General features: G+C 37.2%; 1 protein-coding gene across 3 annotated transcripts; it reads right to left on the reverse strand.

Annotated features, from left to right (window-relative positions):
• Positions 1-293: 293 nt before the first annotated feature.
• Positions 294-24,462, reverse strand: EIF3M (eukaryotic translation initiation factor 3 subunit M). Of its 3 annotated transcripts, none has more exons than XM_045893945.2 (11): positions 24,305-24,462; positions 21,752-21,884; positions 20,645-20,783; positions 20,245-20,368; positions 19,995-20,089; positions 8,077-8,160; positions 7,025-7,124; positions 6,326-6,407; positions 2,065-2,208; positions 946-1,003; positions 294-488 (listed from the first exon to the last, which is right to left on the reverse strand). In XM_045893945.2, the coding sequence occupies exons 1-11, from the start codon at positions 24,344-24,346 to the stop codon at positions 368-370; spliced, it is 1,122 nt and encodes a 373-aa protein (XP_045749901.1). In that variant the 5' UTR covers positions 24,347-24,462; the 3' UTR covers positions 294-367. The 3 variants fall into 3 exon arrangements, with proteins under 3 accessions (XP_045749901.1, XP_045749900.1, XP_064432776.1); XM_045893944.2 differs by having other exon boundaries at positions 946-1,006; XM_064576706.1 differs by lacking the exon at positions 8,077-8,160 and having other exon boundaries at positions 946-1,006.
• Positions 24,463-25,119: the final 657 nt, after the last annotated feature.

Raw genomic sequence — 25,119 nt, forward strand, 5'->3', positions numbered from 1 at the left:
GTTTTGACTAGAACAAAATGTTGCACCTAAAGCCTTACAGTTATACTCTTCCAATTTCTTTTGATGTGGTGAAATTATACTATTATCCAATTCCCCCTAAATTAAATGTGCTTTCCTCCATATATCCCTTCATCAAAGCTATTTGCTGCACCCTGAACCCCCTTCCTTGCGAACACAACTTATGAAATATACAAGATAGATAGTGACCCTTTGCAACTGATTACTTTGTATCCTCTGAAACTTGTGACTTTTTACATTTCTTTAAACTTAAGACAATAATGTCCAGACTGTAGTCAAATTTCAGTTTGTTTTACTGTGATTTAGATTTTTTCCAAAAAGAACAAAATTTTATATGTAGCATAAAAATTCATGTATCAGAAAGACTCAAAAGGCTGTTTTTCACTTTGTTCAAGTTTTGTTTCCAGGCATTTAGTGTGTCATACAGCTGTTGCCACTGCTGTTTTCCAAATGTCCGATGTGTACTATGACTAAAAATTGAAAAATTAAAAACAAAGTTATTGTCAACTTTATATCCTTTTGGCATTCTTTTACAATACTACACACTTATATCTAGTTAAAAACAAGGTTAAATATACATGAAAGACCTAAGCTTCTAATTCTTACCATTCTAAATTATTTTTTAAAAATCTTTATCATATTGATCCTAAACCTTCTATTTTCCTGAACTACATAAACCAGACACAAAAGTCATTAGTATTCTAGCCAATGCTGAGCCATTAAATGAAATGTGCTGGAAAATAGGACTCTTTCATTAAATAAGCTAATCACATTCAGTCTGAACTTTAATAAAATTATGATAAATAGCAACTATTTAACTACAGTCAACTGATAAGAACACTACCTCGGTTCTCTAAACATTTAAGTGAAATAATCGGAACAAACTAAATTGTTCTACAAAATGCTGCAAAGTCTTAAGTGTCTTACCTGACAACTACTTTCCTCTGGGTCTGATCAATTTTGCAGTAGACCATTTTAGTTCTTACTGCTGAAAAAAGACGTTTTACAGGGTACGTTATATGGAAAATTCCCAAGAAAAACAGCTAAGATATAAAACTAAACCACAATAAACTTTACAATTTTCAAACATTATTTTATAAACCAGCTCTCTGAATCTAGTAACAAGCACAGCAGTGTGATGGAACCAAGAGGAAGGTCGTGCATTTGTCCTATGGTTGCTGGGTGAATCTATACTAAATATCACATACAGTTTTTATTAAGAATTCTAAGTGTTCTCCCCTACAATTGCATATGGGGGAAAACACTAATTTCCTAATAAGGTATTACTCCTTTATAGGACAGTTTGAGACTTAGAGCATTAAAAAGAAACCATGTCAATAACTCTGTACATTTTATTAATCCTGACTGGGCAATTCCCCCAACTTTCAAACTTAAAAAGCCCAGAAAAAAAATCTGAGTAACAATTAAATCATATTATAATGTAATTGTTGGGAAAGGTCCTGTTTCTAGCCAATGATAAAAAAAATGATAATGATTAATATTTACAGATCATTTACTATGTGCCAGGCACTGGGCTAAATAAATAAAGTGCTTTACCTGCATTACTTCATTTAATCCTCACAACCATGTATTAACTCCTACATTCCTGTTTCAGAGGAAGACCTGGCCCTCAAATCCAGATCTGATACTAAAATCAAGGTTCTTAACCACTACGGTATACTGCCTAAAGGCCATTATTCTGTATGATTTCGAGGAACAGAACACCAAAAACCAAAGAGCAAGTTGTATTTCCACTGAATTTTCACTCTACTACAAATATAATCTGCAAGTCAAAACATTCATACCTGCTACAAGAGAACCTAGCTTTGTTAGAATACGACTCAGTTTCAAGATACAAAATCTTTTTTTATTGTTTTCTTAAGCAGGCTCCATGCTGAACATGGGGCTTGACCTCATGACCCCGAGATCAGGAGTGGCATGCTCTACGGACTGAGCAAGCCAGGCACCCCAAGATATAAAATCTTATATTCCAAAAGATAAAAGAGAAATTCTAGGAAAAAAATGAAAATATTCTAATTGCCTTACCGTCAATAACAAATGCTTCAACATCATCGGCTCCAATCTGAAGTTCTTGCTGCATTGTGTCAAAAGAAATTTCTTTATTTTCCACTGCCATTCCCATAAAAGTAAGCAGTCTCATTTTTGCCATATTCTGTTCATGTAATAGACCTGAATAACACAGTGGTTAAAGCTGGATGAACATCCGTACTAGTTAAAGATCTGCACAATTACAACTCTTGTGTCAAAAGTCACTGAGCAGGGTGCCTGGGTGGCTCAGTTGGTTAAGCGACTGCCTTCGGCTCAGGTCATGATCCTGGAGTCCCAGGATCGAGTCCCGCATCGGGCTCCCCGCTCGGCAGGGAGTCTGCTTCTCCCTCTGACCCCCCCCCCTCTCCTGCTCGCTCTCTCTCATTCTCTCAAATAAATAAATAAAATCTTAAAAAAAAAAAAAAAAAGTCACTGAGCATTTACAGAGCAGTTGTGACAAAGCTGCTTATATTTGCAAACCATAAACTGACCCCATAATTAAACTATGGAATATTACAGTTATTCTTCTAGAACTACGTTTCTTTACTGCTACAGTGCCACAGGTCATAGGTTCAAAGTAAGAATGGGCTATAAAATGGTATTTTTTAAGCCCTAGAACTTCTGCACATTTTACGTTTTTTATAGTTACAGATTTTAGGAGATAAAACGTACAAAGTTTATTTCATAAGAACATTTTTATTTAATTACTTAAGCTTATTTTTACTATTTGCTCTCCATTTAAACACAAGATTCCTTACCTTTTGTTGTGTGTCAGTATTACTAGTAAACATGAAGCCTTAAAATATTTTCATATACATTCTGTTATGAAAACATTCCATTTCCCAGGTCACTTTGGATTTAATAATTAAGTCAAAAGGGTGTTCATCACTTAACAATTACAGGCTACACTGATTAGTACTAGATAAAATTAAATAGTACCATTAACAGTGATACCTGAAGTAGAAAACTGTACAAATAATTCAAATTTTGCCTTTTAACTTCTAGTGAAACATGCGGTTACAATTTTTCAGATCACAAACAATTGTGAGAGCCAAAAGGAAACTTTACAAATTACCCAGTCCTGATTCTTTCATTTTAAAAAATAAGAAAACTGAAGAGCAGATTAAATGACTTAGTCAAAGTGGTGTAGTAGGCCTAAAAGATATATTTGCTTATAAAATAAATGACTAGTAATACATATATTTATAAATCCTGAATATCTAAATTATTACCAGTTCCTAAATGGAAATGGAATTATAACACAATATCATATATACTTGATTTGATGCTAACTTATTACAAAAACAAGTTTCTAAAATTAATCTAAAATTACACGTTCGTTTTCTCTGAAGTTTCAAATTATGAAACTGAGCAAATGATCATGTACCCTCTAATAATTAAGAGCCTCAAGTTTCCACTGTTAAAAAAGTTCTAAGCACTCCATAAATAAATTTGAAATTTATAACATATATTAGCAGAAGACAAGGGAAGCCCATTAATACAGGACATAATCATCTGTTAATTAGCTGTAATTATGATGCAGGCCTTCTATTTGGCACAGATTCAACAAAAACATGATCATCATAACTCAAATGAATGAGGTATCCAAGTAAGTACTGCTAACCGGGTTTAATGGAAATCTACAAGCATCAAAAAATCAATTAGTGCACATTAACCCTAATTAACAAATTCAAATTAGATGCTGATTAACTTTCTGAAGCAAGAAGGTAGCAACTGTATAACACCAGATTACATGTAGACATGTTAGGGCAATTCAGCTGACACAGGATAATGCTTACTATTGGCCCAAGTTGTCACTGTTAATAAAGTGTTTTTGATAAAGTGATGCCACCTGTAGAATCTAGACATTTGTAACCAGACTTTGAGTTGTAATAAACGTTAGCAATACATGTAAAACCAAAAATACGCACACTTATTAAGATATTTTGCCGAAAGCATCTTTTACAAATGTCTAATAAAAGATAGCTTATTTGCATACATGTTCAAGAAACTGAAGGCAAAACAGGGAACTGGACTTCCGGTTGGCACCATAAATTAGAAATGTTACGTTTTTCCTATCACAGAAAACAACTACTAAAGATTTTTCTCAATATTTTCAAATACAAGAAAATTCCTTAACATCCCCAGTTCTGTGGGCATATACACTTCTCTTTCAGTATGATAAAATGATATTCCTAAAGTTTCTAAGATATAATTAAAATACTATTTTACTGCTACTCTTTGTGTAGTTACAAGCTTACATAAATTTAAGAATTTATCAGAGAAATGAAGATTATTTCTAAAGTGCATTATGTAAAACCATTATCTATCTTACATGTGGAAACCTGTGTGTTAGAACTCGTTCTCAAAACCAAAACTATTAAGCCAGTGAAGTATGAGTTAAAGACTTGTAGAAAGCTGTGCTTTGTTTCATGAAACTAGAACATTACCGTCAAAGAGGAAGTCACAGTGTTCTGTGTCATATTTCAATTTTAAAGTTATAAAAAAATCTAATTTTATGGAAACATTTATTCATTACTAATATGTCAAAACCTTAATGCAGTAATAAAAAAATGTGCATCATTGAGCAATTTCTGCATTGTCACTGACCCCTGTCTTAAAATGCTGCAATATAGAAAACGTAATTTTAATGCATGCAATAGCTTATGAACCAGTGCTCCTTTGAAACAGTCAATTACACATCAATGGGGGAGTGTCAAAGTGTTAATTACTACTCCTTTTTCCTTGGTGCGTAAATAAAGAGGTTGCTGACATTAACATTCCATCACATAGCTTCATGCCACAAAACAAATTAACTGGGACAGAATGTGGTTTTTCTGGGTCTAGTGCACCTGGCAAAGCATTCTACACAAACACACTTGCATCTACTTTATCCTGGTATATTTCAAATGCCTTATTATGTTCAGAATAATTCAATCTTCCCCAATTCCATGGCTGCACAAAATATACATGTGATAGGAATTAATGATGGCCAAATTGAGGACTAATAACAGTATAATCAAAATAGACTATAAATGAGTTCTTCATCTATATCTCAAACCACGAGACTAACAACTTAATATTAACATGGGAAATATAACCAACCTCTAAGGTGTTTTGATTATTGCCTAGTAGAAAAACAAAGCACCTCGGTTTCACAGTTGACTTCATTCTCAAAAAAACTGGTAGTTTTAGAACAATTTAAATCTGTTCAACTACAGATTTTCTAATTTTTCTCTTTGTAACTTTAGTATGTTCAAAACATGCTCCAGAAAGAAATTACTGAATATATATGGAATTTGCTCAATGGGGATAAGGTTAAATTCAGTTTGGCAAACAGAGCTTTGATGCTCTAGAAAGAAAATTCGAAAATTAAAATCATATAAAGCTAAGACTATGCTGTCTTCAACAAATTGTAGTAAAGAAAGTTTCCTTGTAAAAGAAAAAGAAAAAAAAAAAAAGTAAAAAAAAAGAGAAAGTTTCCCCCATCATGTAATTCCATTTCTAATTCCATCTACAGCTTCACTTAGATCTGCTTTAACAATACATACACTTCTAGAATTTGTTAATTTTGGGGGGGGGGTGTGCACCAAGAATAAAATATATTACAGGGGGAAAAAACCCCATTTGTTTCAATTATGTAACTATGGCTTCTTTTTTAAAAATCACCAAAAATATAAGGAGTAAGGGTCTGTTACAAACATAATTTTGTTTTAAATAATAAAGTAGCTTTTAGTCATCAAATTTTGTCAGCTGTTAAAATGAGTACTTCTAAAAGTCGCCATTATGATCAAAGTAATGGTGATCCTTTAAGTTGCTTTTCTGCTCTATCCTCCATTCCACAATTTAAAAACACATGTAACAATGGAATTATTTCTATCCGAATCTGCTCTAACACCTGCTTCTTGCTAGAACTGTACCTCAAAGAAGCATGGTCTAGTACACCCGGCAGGAGGGCCTAAATTCCAACAAACTCTTATAGAGAGAAATAAAGGCTTAGGTTTTCTGACTCCTAGTTTCATTGCTCTTTCCACCACAAATGCTACCTCCTACATCTTCTTCTGATTCCCAATTCATTCTGAATAATCTTTTAAACTGTCCACCTGTTTGCTGCTGTTCTATCATACACCACTGATTAGGGTAATCTAAACAAAAGGCCACAGTCATATTTGCTGGATTTTACAGTACATGAGAGTTCTAGAAGAGCATGTTCCCATCTTTCTTTATAGCCCAACAAAGAATAAACTCCAAAACTTACCAAGTGAATCAATGAAGTCTTTATTATTCTGATAAAACTTGACATATGATGCCAATTTAGCACTCACAAAAATGGTTAAAAGCTACAGATAGAAAATAAAGATATAATATTCAATACAGAATCAAGATTTATACTCAAGATATTTTTAAGACATTAACTCTCAGCAATAAAACTCTCAATGCTTCCTTTAGTGCAGAATAGCAATCTGTTTGATCAAATTACTATCTAAACCATTTGCTTTCGTTAAGACTCATTTAGATGAACAATCAGTAAATACAGCTCTAAGTGAGCTACCCTGAAAGACGGTGGGAACAGCATAATACAAATGGAAACTAATCCAAAATGTATTTATACTTACACTTGAAAAGAGTGTTCATTTGTTTTTAAATATCAGATTTATCTTCCTAATTGGGGCTACCTGACACTACATATAAAAAGAAATTCCTATTATTTATGTTCATAACAGCCAGACAAGTACGGAGATGAGGGAAAGGGAGAAAGAACAGGAACAGGTATGTTCAGTGATTGGAAAAAAAAGGCTGGTCTTAAATTTCATTCTGTTCTTGGTGTTAAAAAAAACAAACAGTTCTGTTTCCCGATCTAATAGTCATGTTCATGAATACAAAGAAAAAGAGTTCTGCTTCAATATGTTACATTTAGGAAAAGAGAACATTTTCCACATTAAAGATAAATACTTACGTCATGAATAAGCTCGCCTTCCAAAAATTTGACTGGTTTTAAAGTGAGAAGATGGTCAAAAAGAAATGCATTTGGATCTTTCAATGCTCGTACAATACACCTTTATTAAAAAACAAAAATACAAGCTCAGAGTCCTGAGATTCAGGAACTTTCCACCGACGTTTACAGATTGCAAAATATATTTAATTCAGTAAAATATCTAAGATTTCAATTTACACAGCATAAAAAAAGCTACAGGACTGAGATTAAAACAGGCCAATAAATCTACTTATCAGGTGTATCTGTTTTAAAAACATAACAAAGTAGTTGTAGACAAAAACATGGAGCAAAAGCACGACTGAAATAATCAAAGAAAAATTAAAACAGCAGAAGCATCTTCCCATATGTGAGACACTGAGTTAAGTGCTTTACGTGCATTACAACACCCTGATATACAGTATTATCGTGCCTGTTATCAAAGATGAAACAGGCCCAGAAAGAACTTGCCCAGTAAGTGCTAATTAAGTGGTGGAGTATTTGAATGCAGGCAGTCTAACCTCAGAGTTAAAGATCTTTCCCACAAACTACACTTTCTAGCAACACCTAGGTCCCTGTGAAGCCGTACCGTACAGAGAAGTTATTATTTCCATTTAATAGATTTAAAAAACTGATTCCATTATTATTGCTACTAAGTAGACCAAGGATTGTTTGAAGCCCTTATTCTCATTAGCAATGGGCTAACTTTTAGCATGCCACCAACTTTTCCTCATCTACATACCTTACCATTAAGATAAAATCAACCCGATATTAGGCTCTACTTCTCAATTTGGGATCATCACACCCAACCCAGCAATACCCTAAACAGAAAATATCATGTGACTCTTCCACCTACAATCTATGGTCATTCCAATACCAAGCCCTGGATTTTAGTATCTACACCGGATCGCCACAGAGCACACAGTATCAAATGGCTCTGGATCACGGGGCTGGGAGATGCAAACGTAATTTCTGCTACAGCTCAACCTCCAAGCTGCGGGTAGCCCCCATCAGAAAGACAACGTGTTCAACAGTACCTGTGGGCATCAACTCGAGCCTGGGAAGCATTGTCCTCTGTGTAACTTCCTAGCAATTCCACCATGACTTTTGAAGCAGCATCACTAGAAAGAAATGTTGCTTTAGGAATTTCAGGATATCATTACTGCCATTCATTCACTCAAAACTATTAAGTGCCAAGTACTATACTGATGACACATACAATGGTGACCAAGAGACACAGCCCTACTCTATGGGAAGAATCACGGAACTTTCCGGGGCGCCTGGGTGGCTCAGTCGTTAAGTGTCTGCCTTCGGCTCGGGTCACGGTCCCGGGGTACTGGGATCGAGTCCCGCATCGGGCTCCCTGCTCCGTGGGAAGCCTGCTTTTCCCTCTCCCACTTCCCCTGCTTGTGTTCTCTCTCTTGCTGTCTCTCTGTCAAATGAATAAATAAAAAAATCTTTAAAAAAAAAAAAATGGAACTTTCCTCCTAGTAGGAAAGACCGATGACTAAGGAAAAATAAGAACTAACAAGTGCCATGATGGTAGCCAGAAACGAAAAACCAGTAACAGATATGCAAAGAATAAAGAGAATGGAATCCAAGTATATCACTAAAAGCCAACCAACCATGAAAGGAAGCAAGAGAAGGATCAGAGAAAATCTACAGAAACAACCACAAAATAAGTAACAAATTGGCAGTAAATACATATCTGTCAATAAGTACTCTGAATGGTAAATAGACTAAACATTCCAATGAAAAGACAAGAGGGTGACTGAGTGTATTAAAAACAACAAGACCCAACTATATGCTGCCTACAAGAGACTCATTTCAGACCAGAAGATGCCTGCAGACTGAAAGTGAGGGGATGGAGAAACATTTAACATGGAAATGGATGTTAAAAGAAAGCCTAGGTAGCAATACTTATACTGGACAAAACAGACTTAAAAACAAAAACTAACAAGAGACCAAGAGGGACACTATATAATCATAAATGGGACAATCCAACAAGAGGATATAACAGTTGTAAATATTTATGCACCTAACATGGGAGTTCCCAAATACACAAAACAGTCAATAACAAACAAACAAAAAATCAATAGTAATATAATAATAGTAGGGGATGTCAACACCCCACTTACATCGATGGACAGATCATCCAAACAGAAAATCAATAAGGAAAACAGTGGCTTCGAATGACACACTGGAACGCATGGATTTAACAGCTATATTCAGAACATTCCATCCTAAAACAGAATACACATTCAAGTGCACAAAAAACATTCTCCAGAATAGATCACAGAATAGGCCACAAAACAAGTCTCAGCAAATTAAAACAAAACAAAACAAAACCCCCAAAAACCAAAGTCATACCATGCATTTTTTCTGACCACAATGCTATGAAACTAGAAATCAACCATAAGAAAAAATCTGAGAAACACACAAGTACATGGAGGTTAAATAACATGCTCCTAAGCAATGAATCAGTCAACCAAGAAACCAAAGAAATAAAAAATTACATGGAAACAAGTGAAAATGAAAACACAATGGTCCAAAATCTTTGCGATGCAGCAAAAGTGGTAATAAAAGGGAAGTTTATAGCAATACAGACCTATCGCTCAAGAAGCAAGTAAATCGCAAATAAACAACCTAACCTTATACCTAAAGGAGGAAGGAAAACAGAAGGGATTCTAAAACGCTTCAGAGCACCAAAAATTATGGATCTCCTTCTGTACAAGCTGACCTCACTTGGGGGACATGGAGATTCTACAAGGGAAATGGAAGCATCTAGCAGCTCTGTTCTTGATCTTTCCAAATGTCTCCAGTGATCACTTGTTTGAAGAGAGAAGCTTAAAATAGGGCAGAGTATCTTTCCATTAGGAAAATGCCAACAGTTCAGAATCCTTCTTAGCCTTTCTGACATTTCCCAGAGAACCTGCAAGTCCTTCACTGTGATTTGGAAGGCAGCTATGCTCACCACTATACCACCAACGCCTTCACTGTGATTTGGAAATAATGAAGGACATTACACATCTTGTAGTGGAAATAATACAGATTAGAGCAGAAATAAATGATATAAAAACTAAAAAAACAGAACAATGAAATCAGCTCGTTCTCTGAAAAGATATACAAAACTGATAAACCTTTAGCAAGATACATTAAAAAAAAAAAAAGGACCCGAATAAAATCACTAAGAGGAAAATTAACAACCAACACCACAGAAATAAACAATTATAACAGAATATTATGAAAACCTATATGCAAACAAGTTGGACAACTCAGAAGAAATAGGTAAATTCCTAGAAACATATAACCTACCAAAACTAAAGCAGGAAGAAATAGAAAATTTGAACAGACCAATTACCAGCAATGAAATTGAACAAGTAATTTAAAAACTCCCAAAAAACTAAGTCCAGGATCAGACGGCTTTGCAGGCGAATTCAACAGAACATTTAAAGAGTTAATACCTATTTTTCTGAACAGAAAATGAAAACTTCCAAATTCACTCTATAAGGCCTAATACCAAAACCACATAAAGACATCACAAAAAAGGAGAACTACAGGCCAATATCTCTCATGAATATAGATACAAAAATCCTCAACAAAATATTAGCAAACCAAATCCAACAATACATTAAAAAAATCATACTCTGTGATCAAATGGGATTTATTCCAGGGATGCAAGGTTGGTTCAATATTCACCCATCAATCAGTGTGATACAACACACCATTAAGAGAAAGGATTAGGACCATATGATCATTTCAATAGATGCAGAAAAAGCATTTGACAAAGTACAACAGCCATTTGTGATAAAACCCTCTGCAAAGCAGATCTAGAGGGAACATACCTGAACATAAACAAGGCCTTATACGAAAAACCCACAGCCAACAAAACACTCAATGGTGGAAAACTGAGAGCTTTTCCCCTAAGGCCAGGAACAAGAAAGGGATGTCTACTCTCACCACGTTTATTCAACATAGTACTGGAAGTGCTAGACAGCAATTTGACAACATAAAACAATAAAAGACATCCAAATTGGTAAGGAAGAAGTAAAACTCTCATTGTTTGCAGATGACACTATATACAGAAAACCCGGAAGACTCTACCAAAAAACTCCTAGAACTGATAATGAATTCAGTAAATCCACAGGATACAAAATTAATGTACAAAAATGTGCTGCATTCCTATGTGATAATAATGATGTAACAAAAAGAGAAATTAAGAAAACAATCTCATTTGCAATCACACAAAAAACAAAATAACTAGGAATAAATTCAACCAAAGAGGTGAAAAACCTCTACTCTGAAATATAAAACACCGATAAAAGAAATTCAAGAAGACGCAAAGAAATGGAAAGACATTATATGCTCATGGGTTGGAAGAACAAACACTGTTAAAATGTCTATGCTACCCAAAGGAACCTACACATTTAATGCAATCCCTATCAAAATACTAACAGCATTTTTCACAGAACTAGAACAAACAATTCTAAAACTTGTACGGAACCACAAAAAAACCTCAAAACAGCCAAAGCAATCTTGAAAAAGAAAAAACTGGAAGTGTCACAATTCCAGATTTCAAGTTATATTATGAAGAGATAGTTAAAACAGTATGGTACCGAATAGACACATCGCTCAATGGAACAGAACAGAAAGCCCAGAAATAAACCCACAATTACATGGTGGATTAATCTTTGACAAAGGAGGAAAGAATATCCAATGGGGAAAAACAAATGGTGCTGGAAAAACTGGACAGCTACATGCAAAAGAATGAAACTGGACCATAAACAAAAATAAACTCAAAATGGATTAAAGATCTAAATGTGCGACCTGAAACCATAAAAATCCTAGAAAGGACCACAGGCAGTAATTTCTCTGACATCAGCTATAGCAACATTTTTTTTAGATATGTCTCCCAAAGCAAGGGAAACAAAAACAAAAATGAACTATTGGAACTACATCATAAAAAGTTTCTGCACAGCAAAGGAAACAATTAACAAAACTAAAGGCAATCCACAGAATGGGAGAAGATATTTGCAAGTAAAGGACATATCCGATAAAGGGATAGTATCCAAAATATATAAAGAACTGATACAACTTGAACACCCTAAAAACAAATAATCCAAATAATCCAATTAAAAAATGGGTGATGTCCAACAGACACATGAAAAGATGCTCAACATCACTCATCGTCACAGAAATGCAAATCAAAATTACAATGAGATGCTACCTCACACCTGTCAGAATGACTAAAATCAAAAACACAAGAAAACCAGTGTTGGCAAGGACGTGGAGAAAAAGGAACCCTTGTGCACTGTTGGTGGGAATGCAAACTGGTGCAGCCACTGTGGAAAACAGCATGGAGGTCCCTCAAAAATTTAAAAAGAACAACTCTATGATCCAGCAATCACAGTACTGGGTATTTACCCAAAGAATACAAAAACACCAATTCAAAGGTATACACGCACTCCTATGTTTACAGCAGCATTATTTACAATAGCCAAACTATGGAAGCAGCCCAAGTGTCCATGAATAGATGAATGGATAAAGATGTGTGTGTGTCTACACCTACACACACACACACACACCCACCAGAATATTATTCAGCCATAAAAAAAGAAAAAAAAACACTTGCCATTTGCAACAACATGCATAGAGCTAGATAATACTAAAGTAAGTCAGAGAAAGACGTACTGTATGATCTCACTCATATGTGGAATTTAAGAAACAAAATGAAGGGGGGAAAAAAAGAGAGAGAGGGAGACAAACCAAGAAACAGACTCTTAACCACAGAGAATAAACTGACGGTTACCAGAGAGGGGTGGGTGGTGGGATGGGTGAAACAGGGCATGGGGATTAAAGTACACTTATGATGATGGAAAAAAAAATAATAAAGTGATTAAAAAAAAAAACCACCACAAATAAGTATCATGAAGGAAAAAAAAATGGTGATGTAAAAGAGTAACGCAAGCAGAGACAGGGAAGTACATAAGGAAAGTCTCTCTTCGAAGGAATGACATATAAGATGAAATCTAAGGATGTAAAGTAACTGGCCATGAAAAGTGTTGGAGGTGAAGGCTGGATAACTTTCCGGACAAAGGGGAAGACCAAGTACAGAGGGCTTAGGTAGGAAAAAAGTTTTGTGTTCTAGAAATTATTAGAACAGCATGGCTGAAAGGCGCCTGGGTGGCTCAGATGGTTAAGCGTCTGCCTTTGGCTCAGGTCATGATCCCAGGGTCCTGGGATCGAGTCCCGCATCAGGGTCCCTGCTCCTTGGGAGCCTGCTTCTCCCTCGGCCAATCTCTCTCTCTCTCTGTCTCTCATGAATAAATAAATAAAATCTTAAAAAAAAAAAAAAAAAAAGAACAGCATGGCTGAAGTTGAGCCGACACCATATATTTAAATAACTCTACTAAATGTATCCTTCCAATTAAATTATCCTTAAAATTATGCAGATGATAGATTTTAGTTGCAGTGAAAAGCACAAAATGTATTCATTCAATTTGAAGTCTTAGAAAATGTTTATTTTCACCCTTTATTTCTTCCTTTAAACTGATGAATCGTTGGACAGTTATAGAAAACTTATGAATTATGAAAAATCATTTTTTTCTTTGTTTTCTAAAAACACTCCCCCCACCCAACATCTTGATTCAACTTGGGTAAAATCAGTAGGAGCTGTATCATTGATTTTAAAAAGTTAAATCGTATTTTAAAACTTCCTAAAAACCGAAGGTTTATTAAAATATACAAATGTAGGGGCATCTTGGTGGCGCAATCAGTTGAGTGTCTGACTCTTGGTTTCGGTTCAGGTTGTGATCTCGGGATCATGGGATCGAGACCCATGACTGGCTCCGTGCTCAGTGAGGAGTCAGCCTGGGATTCTCTCTCCCTCTCTGCTTCCCCCACTCTCTCTCTAAAATAAATAAATCTTTAAAAATATATATACACAAATGTAAATATAGGAGTGGTTAAGTGGTAACCAGCATCTTATATATAGTGATAGAACTGTAAGAATTTTTTTTTTTTTAAGATTTTATTTATTTGACAGAGAGAGACACAGTGAGAGAGGGAACACAGCAGGGGGAGTGGGAGAGGGAGAAGCAGGCTTTCTGCTGAGCAGGGAGCCCGATGAGGGGCTCGATCCCAGGACTCTGGGATCATGACCTGAGCCAAAGGCAGACGCTTAAACAACTGAGCCATCCAGGTGTCCCAAACTGTAAGAATTTGAAGAAAATTTTAATGAAAACCTGTTTTACTCATTGTTATCTTGTGATACTCTACAAGCACATGTGCATTTCATTTTCCAGTTTTAGCAGCCACAATATACTTCAACCTAATATATCTTATCAAGAAATCTGAATTCACAAATACCAGATAAAAGAATCCATTTAAAGTGCACAGTATCTGACATACAATCAGCTCAAGAAAATGTTACATGATTTGTACTCATCAACCACCAATGTAAGTAAAATAATGAAGGAGAGAACCCATAGATATAAGCATTCTTACTAAAAGGGCAAAGTGAACCTCAGAATTCTAATTCAGAAGCAGCAAAGAAAATTACATTTTATGTGTACTGAGCAAAAACCAAATCTTAGAATTTAAATCAGCAGTGTGACAGAAACTTGTATTTAAATAAAACAGCCATCCTCTTCTACCTTCCTTAGGGAGGGTAGCATTTATCCACCCAGGGCCCATAATGTGCCAAACACCCTGGGCATACACAATGGTTGACAGACAGATTCCTGGCCTTCATGAGCGTACAGCCTCACAAACCGCTAAGGCTGTCACACCCTATGATAAAAGTAGAGGGTGCTGTCGGAGAGGGGCATTTAACCTAAACGTAAGAGTAGTGCTTTAGGCAGAGAAATGAAGTCGAGCATAGGTCGCCTAGACCAAGGGTAGGCAAACTTTCTGTGAAAAGCCAGACAGTTAAGTATTTTAGGCTTTGTAGGCCATATGGTCTCTGCTGCAACTACTCTAGTCTTGGCAAAAGCAGCCGTAGACAATACATAAATGAGTAAGTAGGGCTGTGTTCCAATAAAATTTTATTGACACTGAAATTTGAATTTCATATAATGATCATATGTCATGAAATATTATTCTCACTTTTTCTTAACCATTTAAAATAGTAAAAACCATTTTTAGCCTGTGGACCATACAAAAAGGTGCCAGCCCCTGGTCTAGACTGGGAAAGAGCAGGGTGCTCTTACAGCTGACACAGGCTTAGTATGTCTCGGATGTGATAACCAAGAGGAAAGGCTTGTGTGTTGGGGGAAAATGGAGGGAGGGAATATCCATTACACATTGTAGTCTGTCAACACACCATACAAAAATGGCATGATTATCATCACATTCACCAAGCCTCAGTAGGTAACCTAGAAGCCCGTGTCAGAAAGGTCTTACATGCTATGAGTTTTGTAATATATCCTAAAGAAAAATTTGCGGAAACTTCTATTTCACAAAATCATTATGGTTGCAGATTGGAGAAAATAGATTGCACTTTAAGATGTCTCACTTAGGAACAAAGAGACTAACTGAGTGAGAAAACAACAAATTCATTTTGGTCACACTGAGTTTGAGGCAGCTATGTGCCACATCTGAGTGGAAACATGCAGAAAAGGGTAGAAAGTAGTTGAATACAAAGATCCAAGGCACAGAAGAGAAGACTGTGTTAAAGACATGGATGTCAGGGCACCTGGGTGGCTCAGTCAGTTAAGTGGCTGCTTTAGTTCAGGTCATGATCCCGGGATCCTGGGATCGAGCCCCATGTCGGGCTCTCTGCTCAGTGGGGAGCCTGTTTCTCCCTCTGCCTGCTGCCCTGTTTGCGTGCGCGCACACTCTGTCAAATAAAAAAAACCTTTAAAAAAAACAAAAACAAAAACAAAAACATGGATGTCCATTCAGAAGATGACAGAAGCCATGGGAATAGATGAGATGACCCAGGCGGAGTGAAAAAAGGGTCCTCCGACAAAATCTTGAGTAATAGTAGTATTTAATGGGACAGAGAAAGAATAATTCACAAAGGTGTCTGAGAATGAACTGCCAAAGAGGTTGGACAAAAAAAAGGAGAAGTGTCACCTAAGTCAAGAGAAGTTTCTATGAGGGAAGGAATATCATGGTCACATGGTGCTGAGAGGTGGAGGAAAACAGGGACTGTAGAGTGACCACTGGACTGCATCTATTCTTAGAAATGAAGGAACCAACACTCAAATACTGCAAGCTAATTACTGTAACATCAGAAATAGGGGAAAAAGCCAGGGATCTTATACTTGCAAGGTGTTTTGACATTTTTTAATCTAAAAGCCTTCAGGAAGGGCATGTACTCTAGTTCCATAAACCACCACTTCATGTGCTTTTGTACATCTCTGCTTTTGCAACATATTTCGTAAACAGTCATTCATTTAACAAATATAGAGTGCCTACCACGTGTCAGACACTGTTTGAGTAATGAATGAAGTTCCTGCCCTCATGAACTTACATTCTAGCGGGGACAGATAATAAACATTATAATAAGTCTGTTACTAAGAAGTGCAAGGGGGAAATGATGAAATAGGGATGAGAGAAACAAAAACAATGCAAGGGTGTAGAGGAGATCTTGTTATACACAGACAGCCAGAGAAGACCTTTCTGATGAAATAATAAGGGAACAGATCTGAAGAAGGGAGGGAGCCATGTGGCTACCTGGGAAAAAAGTGCTCCAGGCAGAAGGGCCAGTACTAAGAATCTGGAGCTGGCTTGGCCTTTTACTCCCAAAGAAGCACTGGAGGGTTCTGAATAGAGGGGAAACATAATCTGATCATATTAAACAGAACTTTCTGGAAGCTGTATTAATCTGTATTAAGAACAGGCTGTAGGGGGACAAGACCCAAACAAGGACCATTTAAGAGGCTACTTCAAAAATCTAAATAAGAAATAATGGTAGCTTAGACCACAAGGTAGACTTTAGATTTATCAGAGCTGACAGGATTTGGTATTAGATTAGATACAGAGTGGAAGACAAAAAAGGAACCGTAAAGGAATCCCAATTTTGGGTTTTGGACAACCAGAAGACAGAAATGGCATTTCCTGAGTTGGAGAAAGTAAAAAGAACAGATTTAGAAGGAAAAAAGGTTCATTTTTGCAGCTGTTGTATGAGAGGTCTTTTGAGTATCTAAAGAGAGATGTTAAACAGGAATAGATATTTGGAGTTCAGAAGAGAAATACAGGAGATAAACATGTGAAAATCACTAGCATATAAATAGTATTTAAAGGCATGCGACTGAATGAGAGCACTTAGGCAGCAGTGGCTCTTAACCAGGTGCCCTCCAGAGCATTTGCAAGTGCATGGGAGCATTGCAGCTCTTCTAATGCCTGGGAAGCACCAATGGCATTTTAGTAGGTGAGGACAGGGATGTGAAGTATCTCGTACTGAACTTTAACAACTTAGCAATACAGAAAACTGTCCTGCATTTGGTACTCGGCCTCACCCAAAATCACAGCAAAAAAAATACAAACAACATGCACAGGGAATAAATGTAACTGAGCAGAAAAAGTCCCAGGAATAAGTTATCCTAATGTTGAGAGAAGGAACCCATAAACAAGTGGTGAACAAAGAGAAGAACTGGGCGCCTGGGTGGCTCAGATGGTTAAGCGTCTGCCTTCAGCTCAGGTCATGATCCCAGAGTCCTGGGATTGAGTCCCGCATTGGGCTCCCTGCTCCACGGGAAGTCTGCTTCTCCCTCTGCCTCTCTCTGTCTCTCATGAATAAATAAATAAAATCTTAAAAAAAAAAAAAAAAAAGAGAAGAATTGATGGGCGCCTGGGTGGCTCAGTTGGTTAAGATTCTCACTCTTGATTTTGGCTCAGGTCATGATCTCATGGGTCTTGAGATGGAGCCACGCAACAGGCTCTGCACTCAGCAGGGAGTCTGCTTGAAGATTCTCTCCCTTTGCCCACCCCCACTCTCACTCATGTGTACACTCTCTCTCAAATAAATCTTAAAAAAGAGAGAGAGAGAAGAACCGAGAGAGATGAGCCCCTTGGGGATAAATGTAGAATCACGATGTTGTACACCTGAAATTAATACACTGTAAGTCGACTACACTTCAATAAATGAGGGGGGTGTGAGGAGGCCCCAAAAACCAACTGAAGAAAGTGTTTCAAGGAAAAAGTGATCATCTATGCCAAATACTGCAAAGGTTTAACATTAGGACATGTCTAGTAGGGGCACCTGGGTGGCTCAGTCGGTTAAGCATCTGCCTTCAGCTCAGGTCATGGTCCCAGGGTCCTGGGATCGAGTCCCACATCGGGCTCCCGGCTCAGTGGGGGGTCTGCTTCTCCCTCTCCTTCTGCCCCTTTCCCTGCTCATCCTCTCTCTCTCTCATAAATAAATAAAATCTTAAAAAAAAAAAAAAAGACATGTCTAGTAGAGCATAGATGGGTACTGATGTCCTATTTCAATTTCTCTGAAAATTAAATTTGGAATTCCTTAGAACATTGGTCACTTCCATTCTACATATAACAGACTAAGGACCTACTAAACAGCAATTAGAGAATCATCCAGTGAGTAGTCATCATCTCTGCTAAGCACTAGACATTCAGAGGGAAACCATAACACTCATCATTTTAAATTACTCTACCAGAAAAAAGACTAACTTCTTAAAGGTGAGCTTGAAAAATGAAAAGGATAGTAAGAATATCTAACTTTTATGGAGTGCTGTCCCAATAATGAAGCCACTGTGTTAAAAAGTATATGAATATTGTTATCTTGTTTTTCAGCAGCCCTATGAGGTATTACTATTTTTTCCACTCTAAATTAGAAATTCCATTCAATTGGAAACTGAGTTACAGAGATGGTAATTTATTTAGTCATACAACAAGCAGGAAAGCCAAGACTTGAATCCCAGTAGTCTGGATGCACAGTCTGCCCATCTGAAGTGTGCATGAAAATAAGGATTCTTTCTCTAACAGCTTTTAATGCTCTCTCCATTTGAAATGGTCTTTGTTATAATCTATTTACTCTTAACACTTTACTGACTACTGGCTAGAATGCTGTCATATGTCTGCCAACATACAATAGGTAGTAGCCACGAATGAAACAGGCTGTTAGCGCAGTATCCCCTGCTTCTCTTCTTTTATGATAAAGCGTTCCAACTTTTGTAACAAAAGTTTCCTTTTATATTGTTAAATTTAAATAGTTGCAAAAAGTTTACATTACTTAACAGAAACACATTAACCTTACTGACCCTCTCTAATACATTAAATACCCAGCACTAAAAGCCAGTATAAAAATTGTGCAATAAAAAAACTAAAGGGAAGACTGGTTTACTTTTTCTAAAAGTATTTAACCATTATGTGAAAAGAAATTGAAAAGCTAGGTCAAAAAGGTAAGATTATCTTTTAACACTAGTTCTGAAAACTGAGCCAAACCTATAAGCTGGGTATATAGAGTAAGTATTTTGGGCATGAAGTTTGCTAGGCTGAATTACATACCTTAGAAACCCAAGACCTTGCAGAAGCCCAACAAGTACTCTTTTAGTAGAGTCTATTGCAAAATTTGATCTTGGGGGCACTTTTTATATAAGAGACTGACTGTGGAAACTTTGATTGGTAAACCCTATCACTAAACAAAAGTGGTAGCACTGCCCCACACTAAGACATCAAAGCATCATTAAATAACTTAGTCTAAAGTTACATATAGCTTTCGGATTAACAGTTGTACCATTTTTAGAACAAAAGCAAGTTTTGCTTTTAAAAATGTTTAAAGATGGGGAAAACTATTTTAAACTTTGTAGTTATGTTTAACTTAGTAGGTGAAATTTACAGAAATACATTTACAGCAACTCTGTGGAGAACAAAACAGAGCGAAATCACTTACTCTATTTGTTTTTAAAAACAGCCTCAACTGTTTGTTGCCTGTGAGGTTTTAAGTTAAATTGCCTGTGAAGTTTTAAGCTAGTACATTAATTCTGAATACCTTTTCTTACAATCCACAAGTGCCTCATAGAGGAGCCTTAACAGGGTGTGTTTTTTTTCAGTGGTGAGGTTCCAATCAGAAATCCATTTTCTAACCTACAGGATTGACAAAAGGAGGAAATTTAGTGACACAGCTGAACACAGTTTCATCATTTAAAAGGTAACATTTAGAACATACATATTTGCTATTTTAGTTATAATATATTCTACATTTCTTATAAGCAGAACAAGTATTCCACATAGTAACTCACTTGATCCAGCTCAGTTGGAATATACTGGATGGCCCCACAAGATGCTGCCACTTTAATGAGGCTGCAATACACTGTATATCTTACAGGAGTATTCTTATCCATCCCATGGAAAAGGTTGCTCAGCCTGGTTAACAAATAATAAAAGTGTTTGAGATCAGTAACTATGATGATTAAGTTGAGATTATCTGCTCTCACAACAAACCTGAGACACCATTAATAACTTCACATTACAAGGAGGGAAATGGGGCACAGAAAGGTTAAACGACTTGTCCAAGGTCATACAACTAGTAAGAGCCACAGCTGACAGTCAAGTTCCATAATTCTTGCTTTTAACCATTAAATGAGAGCGACATCAAAAGAACCTCTTGAAAAACTGAGCCTCTTTCAGTTCTTAACTTACAATTGCAGTCTCAGAGATGGGCGTTCGCCTTCCCGAAATTTGACGAGCTTTTCACACAGGCTTTCAATCAGAGCTTCCTGCTTGTCCGGTTCCAAGATCAACAGGAGGGAAACCACGCTGTTCATCACACTTTCAACATCTACACATGCATGGATAACACAACAGCAATACTATCATACTTAATGTGTCTAATTAAGTATGTATTTCCAGTGTTTTAATATATAGAAGACCATTAAACATAAAACACTTTAGGAAGATGTAATCTGGCTACTGTAAAACAGTTCCACCAGAGGACACTTCTCCTTCAAGGGTGTGCATTATGCTAAAAATATATTATACATGAATTCAAATGAAACCAGTTCTGCTTACAGCTAACAACCAGAAAGCACTATGTACATTTTATTAAAGAAAAAGGAAATTATTACCTAAGATTTGGTTTTCAACCTGTAAAACAGAAGACTGATATATATGTCTATATACATGGTTTCAATTTTTACTGGCAAGATATTCAATCATTTGGAAGTTACTGGTTCGGTCTTAAGTTAGAATGCTTTCTCAAGTGAAGAAAACTTTTATATATAAATAGGAAATTATTGAGAAATGGAAGCGGTCAACTTCCTGGCTGGGTCATTGCTTTCTGACTGTAAGATATTAACTACAAGCCAAATTTAATCTCAAACCTTAACTAAAGATTACAGGACTCCCAATTTTCAAAATTTCCCATTTTATGTCAATAAACAGGGAATCAGCCAAATAATTAAATATCTTTTAGATATTGATATTGAAATTATATCCCATTTGATATTAATGGAAACCTATCAAAAGGAAAGAAGAGCTTCACTTTTCCTCAGTTCATTCTCAAATTATCAGTATTGAGTGTATGCACTTAACACTCAAAAAACATGACCTATTAAAAAAGATGTCTTCTCAAAATAGACTTACTTCACAGGTATAACAGATTAGAATAACCTGAAAGTATGTGTAAAGGTAAGATTAAAAAAACAACAGGGCTTAACAGTTCTAAGACAAATATAATTTACAAGAAAAATTTAAAAAGTAGATCCTTTCTGATTAGTAAGAAATATTACAAAAAAATTAAAAACAAACCTTTATCATCTTCCTTCAGACATACATCACAGGCCTCAATAATTTGAGCTAAATCTACATGAAGTCCACCTTCTGAGTTCTCTTCTGAAATTTCAGCTCCTTTAGATTTCAGATAAGCTCGAAGCTCAGCAGCCTGTTGAATCAAGTTAATATTGCTATACATCTCTAAAAGTGACAATGCCAAAATTCAAGATCTCAAACCATTCTTTTTTGAAAAAATAAGAAGTAAATACTTAATGACTTTAAATTACTATGCTGAAGTGCCTCTCCCCCACCTCAGTCCCCATCACAACCCCACAGGAGCCACAGGTTTTCCTCTACAAAACCAAGTGGCTACACAAACCCACTATGACCCACATGGATCATCTTCAGAATTTCTCTATCACCTATATGCTGCTGAACTTCCAGTACATAGCCAAAACTTCTAATATACACCAAAGCGTTTATGAGGGGTTGTGTGTGGACAATTAATCTGACCTGGTAAATTCAACTTGTTTTAAAGAAACGAAATTTTATTGCTCTCAAGTGTATATAATATAGCTACTTTAAAAAGTTACAGACATTTGCCATTACCTTGGCAAGAAGGTAATCATTTGTTAATAAAATGTTTGAGAACCTATATGAGACAAGCATTTTGGGAAACACAAAGATAAAAAGATGCTTTGAATGTTGTTTTGAATTTATAGTACTTTTCAAATTGGATCTACTTTATTCATTTTTTAGAATGCAAAATACATATCTGTATCAGAAAGCACCCTGGGACCTGTAACTACAGTACCACATCCAGGTATTCAGACATTTTATACTCTAAAGCATATATATAATATTTAGTAAGATGCTCTTTTGAGGACTTGGTATTTATGTCAGCCAAACATGAATGTAGATGGTATTTAAGATAACAAAATGAAAAACTTAAGCAGGAAGATGAAAGGATACCATTAGTAAATGCCCAGGTATCACATTTTCTGAACCTACAAACATGTTTGGCTACCTACAAAAGGTACGTTAAATTTGTAGATCTGATGGCGCTACCCTTTCAGGTAACAACACAGTATCTTCACTTATGAGGTGGTATTATAAACTAGATTTTATAAAACTGTCACCATATCAAAGAGCATAAAAACACTAGTGGGGAATGTGTTTTCCTATGAAGGAAGTGTAATATGGTAAAAAAAAAAAACACAAAAAAAGTTTTTCAGCTTCTGCTTTGTAGATACAAAGCAAACTTTTTCTAAGAACCATTCAATCAACAGTTTATTGTTTTTATCTGTCATCCTCACTGGCTACAAGTAGTTGTGGAGTAGGACAAGTAAAGGAAAAGACAAAATTCTGAACTCCATTTCCTACCCTACTCAAACACAGAATTTGTCCAAAGTTGAACTTCTGAAGCAATCACATCTACCTGAAAGGAATGGCTGGTGTCAAACTCATGTATTACAAAAGTGGCATAACCTAACTAGAAATGACTCTTTAAAACTAACATAAGACCACGACAAGAACTTCCTCCATCTACAAATTCTTTCCTATGTTAAAATCAAATACTTTTTTGGGGTAATCTAATAGCAATTTGTTGATAACATGATTCCATTAATATGCTTTTTTCCTTGTTTTCCACATTTTCCTTTCTAATGTGCTCAACTCCTTCCCTAGCCTTATCTCCTCCCTTAGCGCCCCCCACCCCCCCCTTTCATTTCCCCTTCTTACTCGGTTCTTCAGGGCTGAGGGTCTGCACTTCTACCATGGGGGTAAAAATCAACATCTGTAATTCTAAGAATTATCTTAGAATAGTAATGGTGTTTTCCTCTATGGAAACCAAATTTCCATGTTAGTGGAGTAGCAAAAATTATAAAACAACACCTACTTCACAGAATATGGTTTTCAGTTCTATAAAATTAACTTAGAGAAAATAAATTCAGGTTTTACTCCCATCAACTATCAGCCATGCATACAAAAGACCAAGCATGATATAAAAAATTTAAAAATATTACGATGGTTCACCAGGTGTATGCCTCAAAACATGAGGGTGAAACTGTTCTATTTTCAGGTTCCAGAACTCTCACTCTTGCACAAGAATATAAAATACGGCCTCCGTTTAAAATAGGGTCACCTTTGCCTCTGTGATCACAAAATAAAACCATTTTCAGCTTTTGTACAAAATAATTTTTCCTCGACTGCTTACGTCGTTTAAAGATTCGCTACCTCCCACTCCGGATGTGGCTGCATTTGGGAGACGGAAGCAGACACCATTCCCAGTCAAAAAGTAGTGTCGTCAGAAGTGACACGGACTGCAAGGTTCCCGACGCCAACCAGGAAGCTGGCTGTAAAGCCTCGGGCCAAGCGCTGGAACCGACGGTCGGCGGGCCAACTCAACTCCTGGTCAAAAATTAGCGCCTCGCCTCACGGCCTCCCTACTCCCGTGTGTGGGGAGTGAGCCGCGGCTCTAAGCCCCGGGGCGGGCTCCGCGGGGCGGTGTCCCGACCGCCTGGTTTCCTGGCTCAGCCCTTCATACCCTCCCAACCCCATCCTGGAGGCACTCGCGGCCTGGGAGCACACCTGATCTTCCTCACTGATGTCGATGAAGGCCGGGACGCTCATGTTGAAAGACCGGGTACGGCCGTCGCTCCACTCGCAAAAACCACGCCGACCGGAAAGAGAGCTACCGCGCACGGGCGGGGGTGTGGGGGTGTGTGTGTGTGTGTGCCACACAACTGCTTCCGGGTTACCCTGCGGGGCGGGGCCAGGGGGGCCGATCCCATCGGGCGCTGGGGGCGGAGCCACGCGCTTGGGCCGGTGTCGCGGGCGCGCTCTACGGGGCCAGGTCCTGGCGCCGCCTCTCCCTTCTAATCTTTAGAATGATGTCGCCGATTATCCTTCGCGTGAACTCACGTCTTGCGCCTTACCTCACCTCCTCTCTGAAATCTTAAGCCAGTTCGGCCAACGAAAATGGTGCTCAAAATAGTTGTTCTTTTGCAGCCACACCCCCTCGGCCAGCCAGTCTCTCAGGCTGCAGTGCACGGCGCCTCTGTTGTTGCTCCCCCCAGCCACCGCGCCTTGGCTCTTGGCAGTACGAAAAGAGCCTTCAGGGCTTGCTTTTTTTGCTGATCCCGACAATTTTTTTCGAGTTAAAATTTATCCCACTTTTCAGCATTTATTGAGGGACCTGCTGACAGGCAGTGTTCTCTGCGCCGGGGATAACCGTAGTTTCCAAGAGAAGCTCCCACTTGCAGCTTACATTCCAGCGGGCGCACAGAACACAAACATTTCAAAGTAGTTAGAAAGGCAGTCCTGAATGGCGTGTTTTACAGCTTGGCCTCCAGAGTAGAATTCCTAGGGATGGAATCCCCGCTGTACCATTTGATGGACGTGTG

The sequence above is a fragment of the Mirounga angustirostris genome, unplaced genomic scaffold, assembly GCF_029215605.1.
Source record: "Mirounga angustirostris isolate CCGP_5_RB_7025 unplaced genomic scaffold, mMirAng1.0.hap1 SCAF_13, whole genome shotgun sequence".
NCBI lineage: Eukaryota > Metazoa > Chordata > Mammalia > Carnivora > Phocidae > Mirounga > Mirounga angustirostris.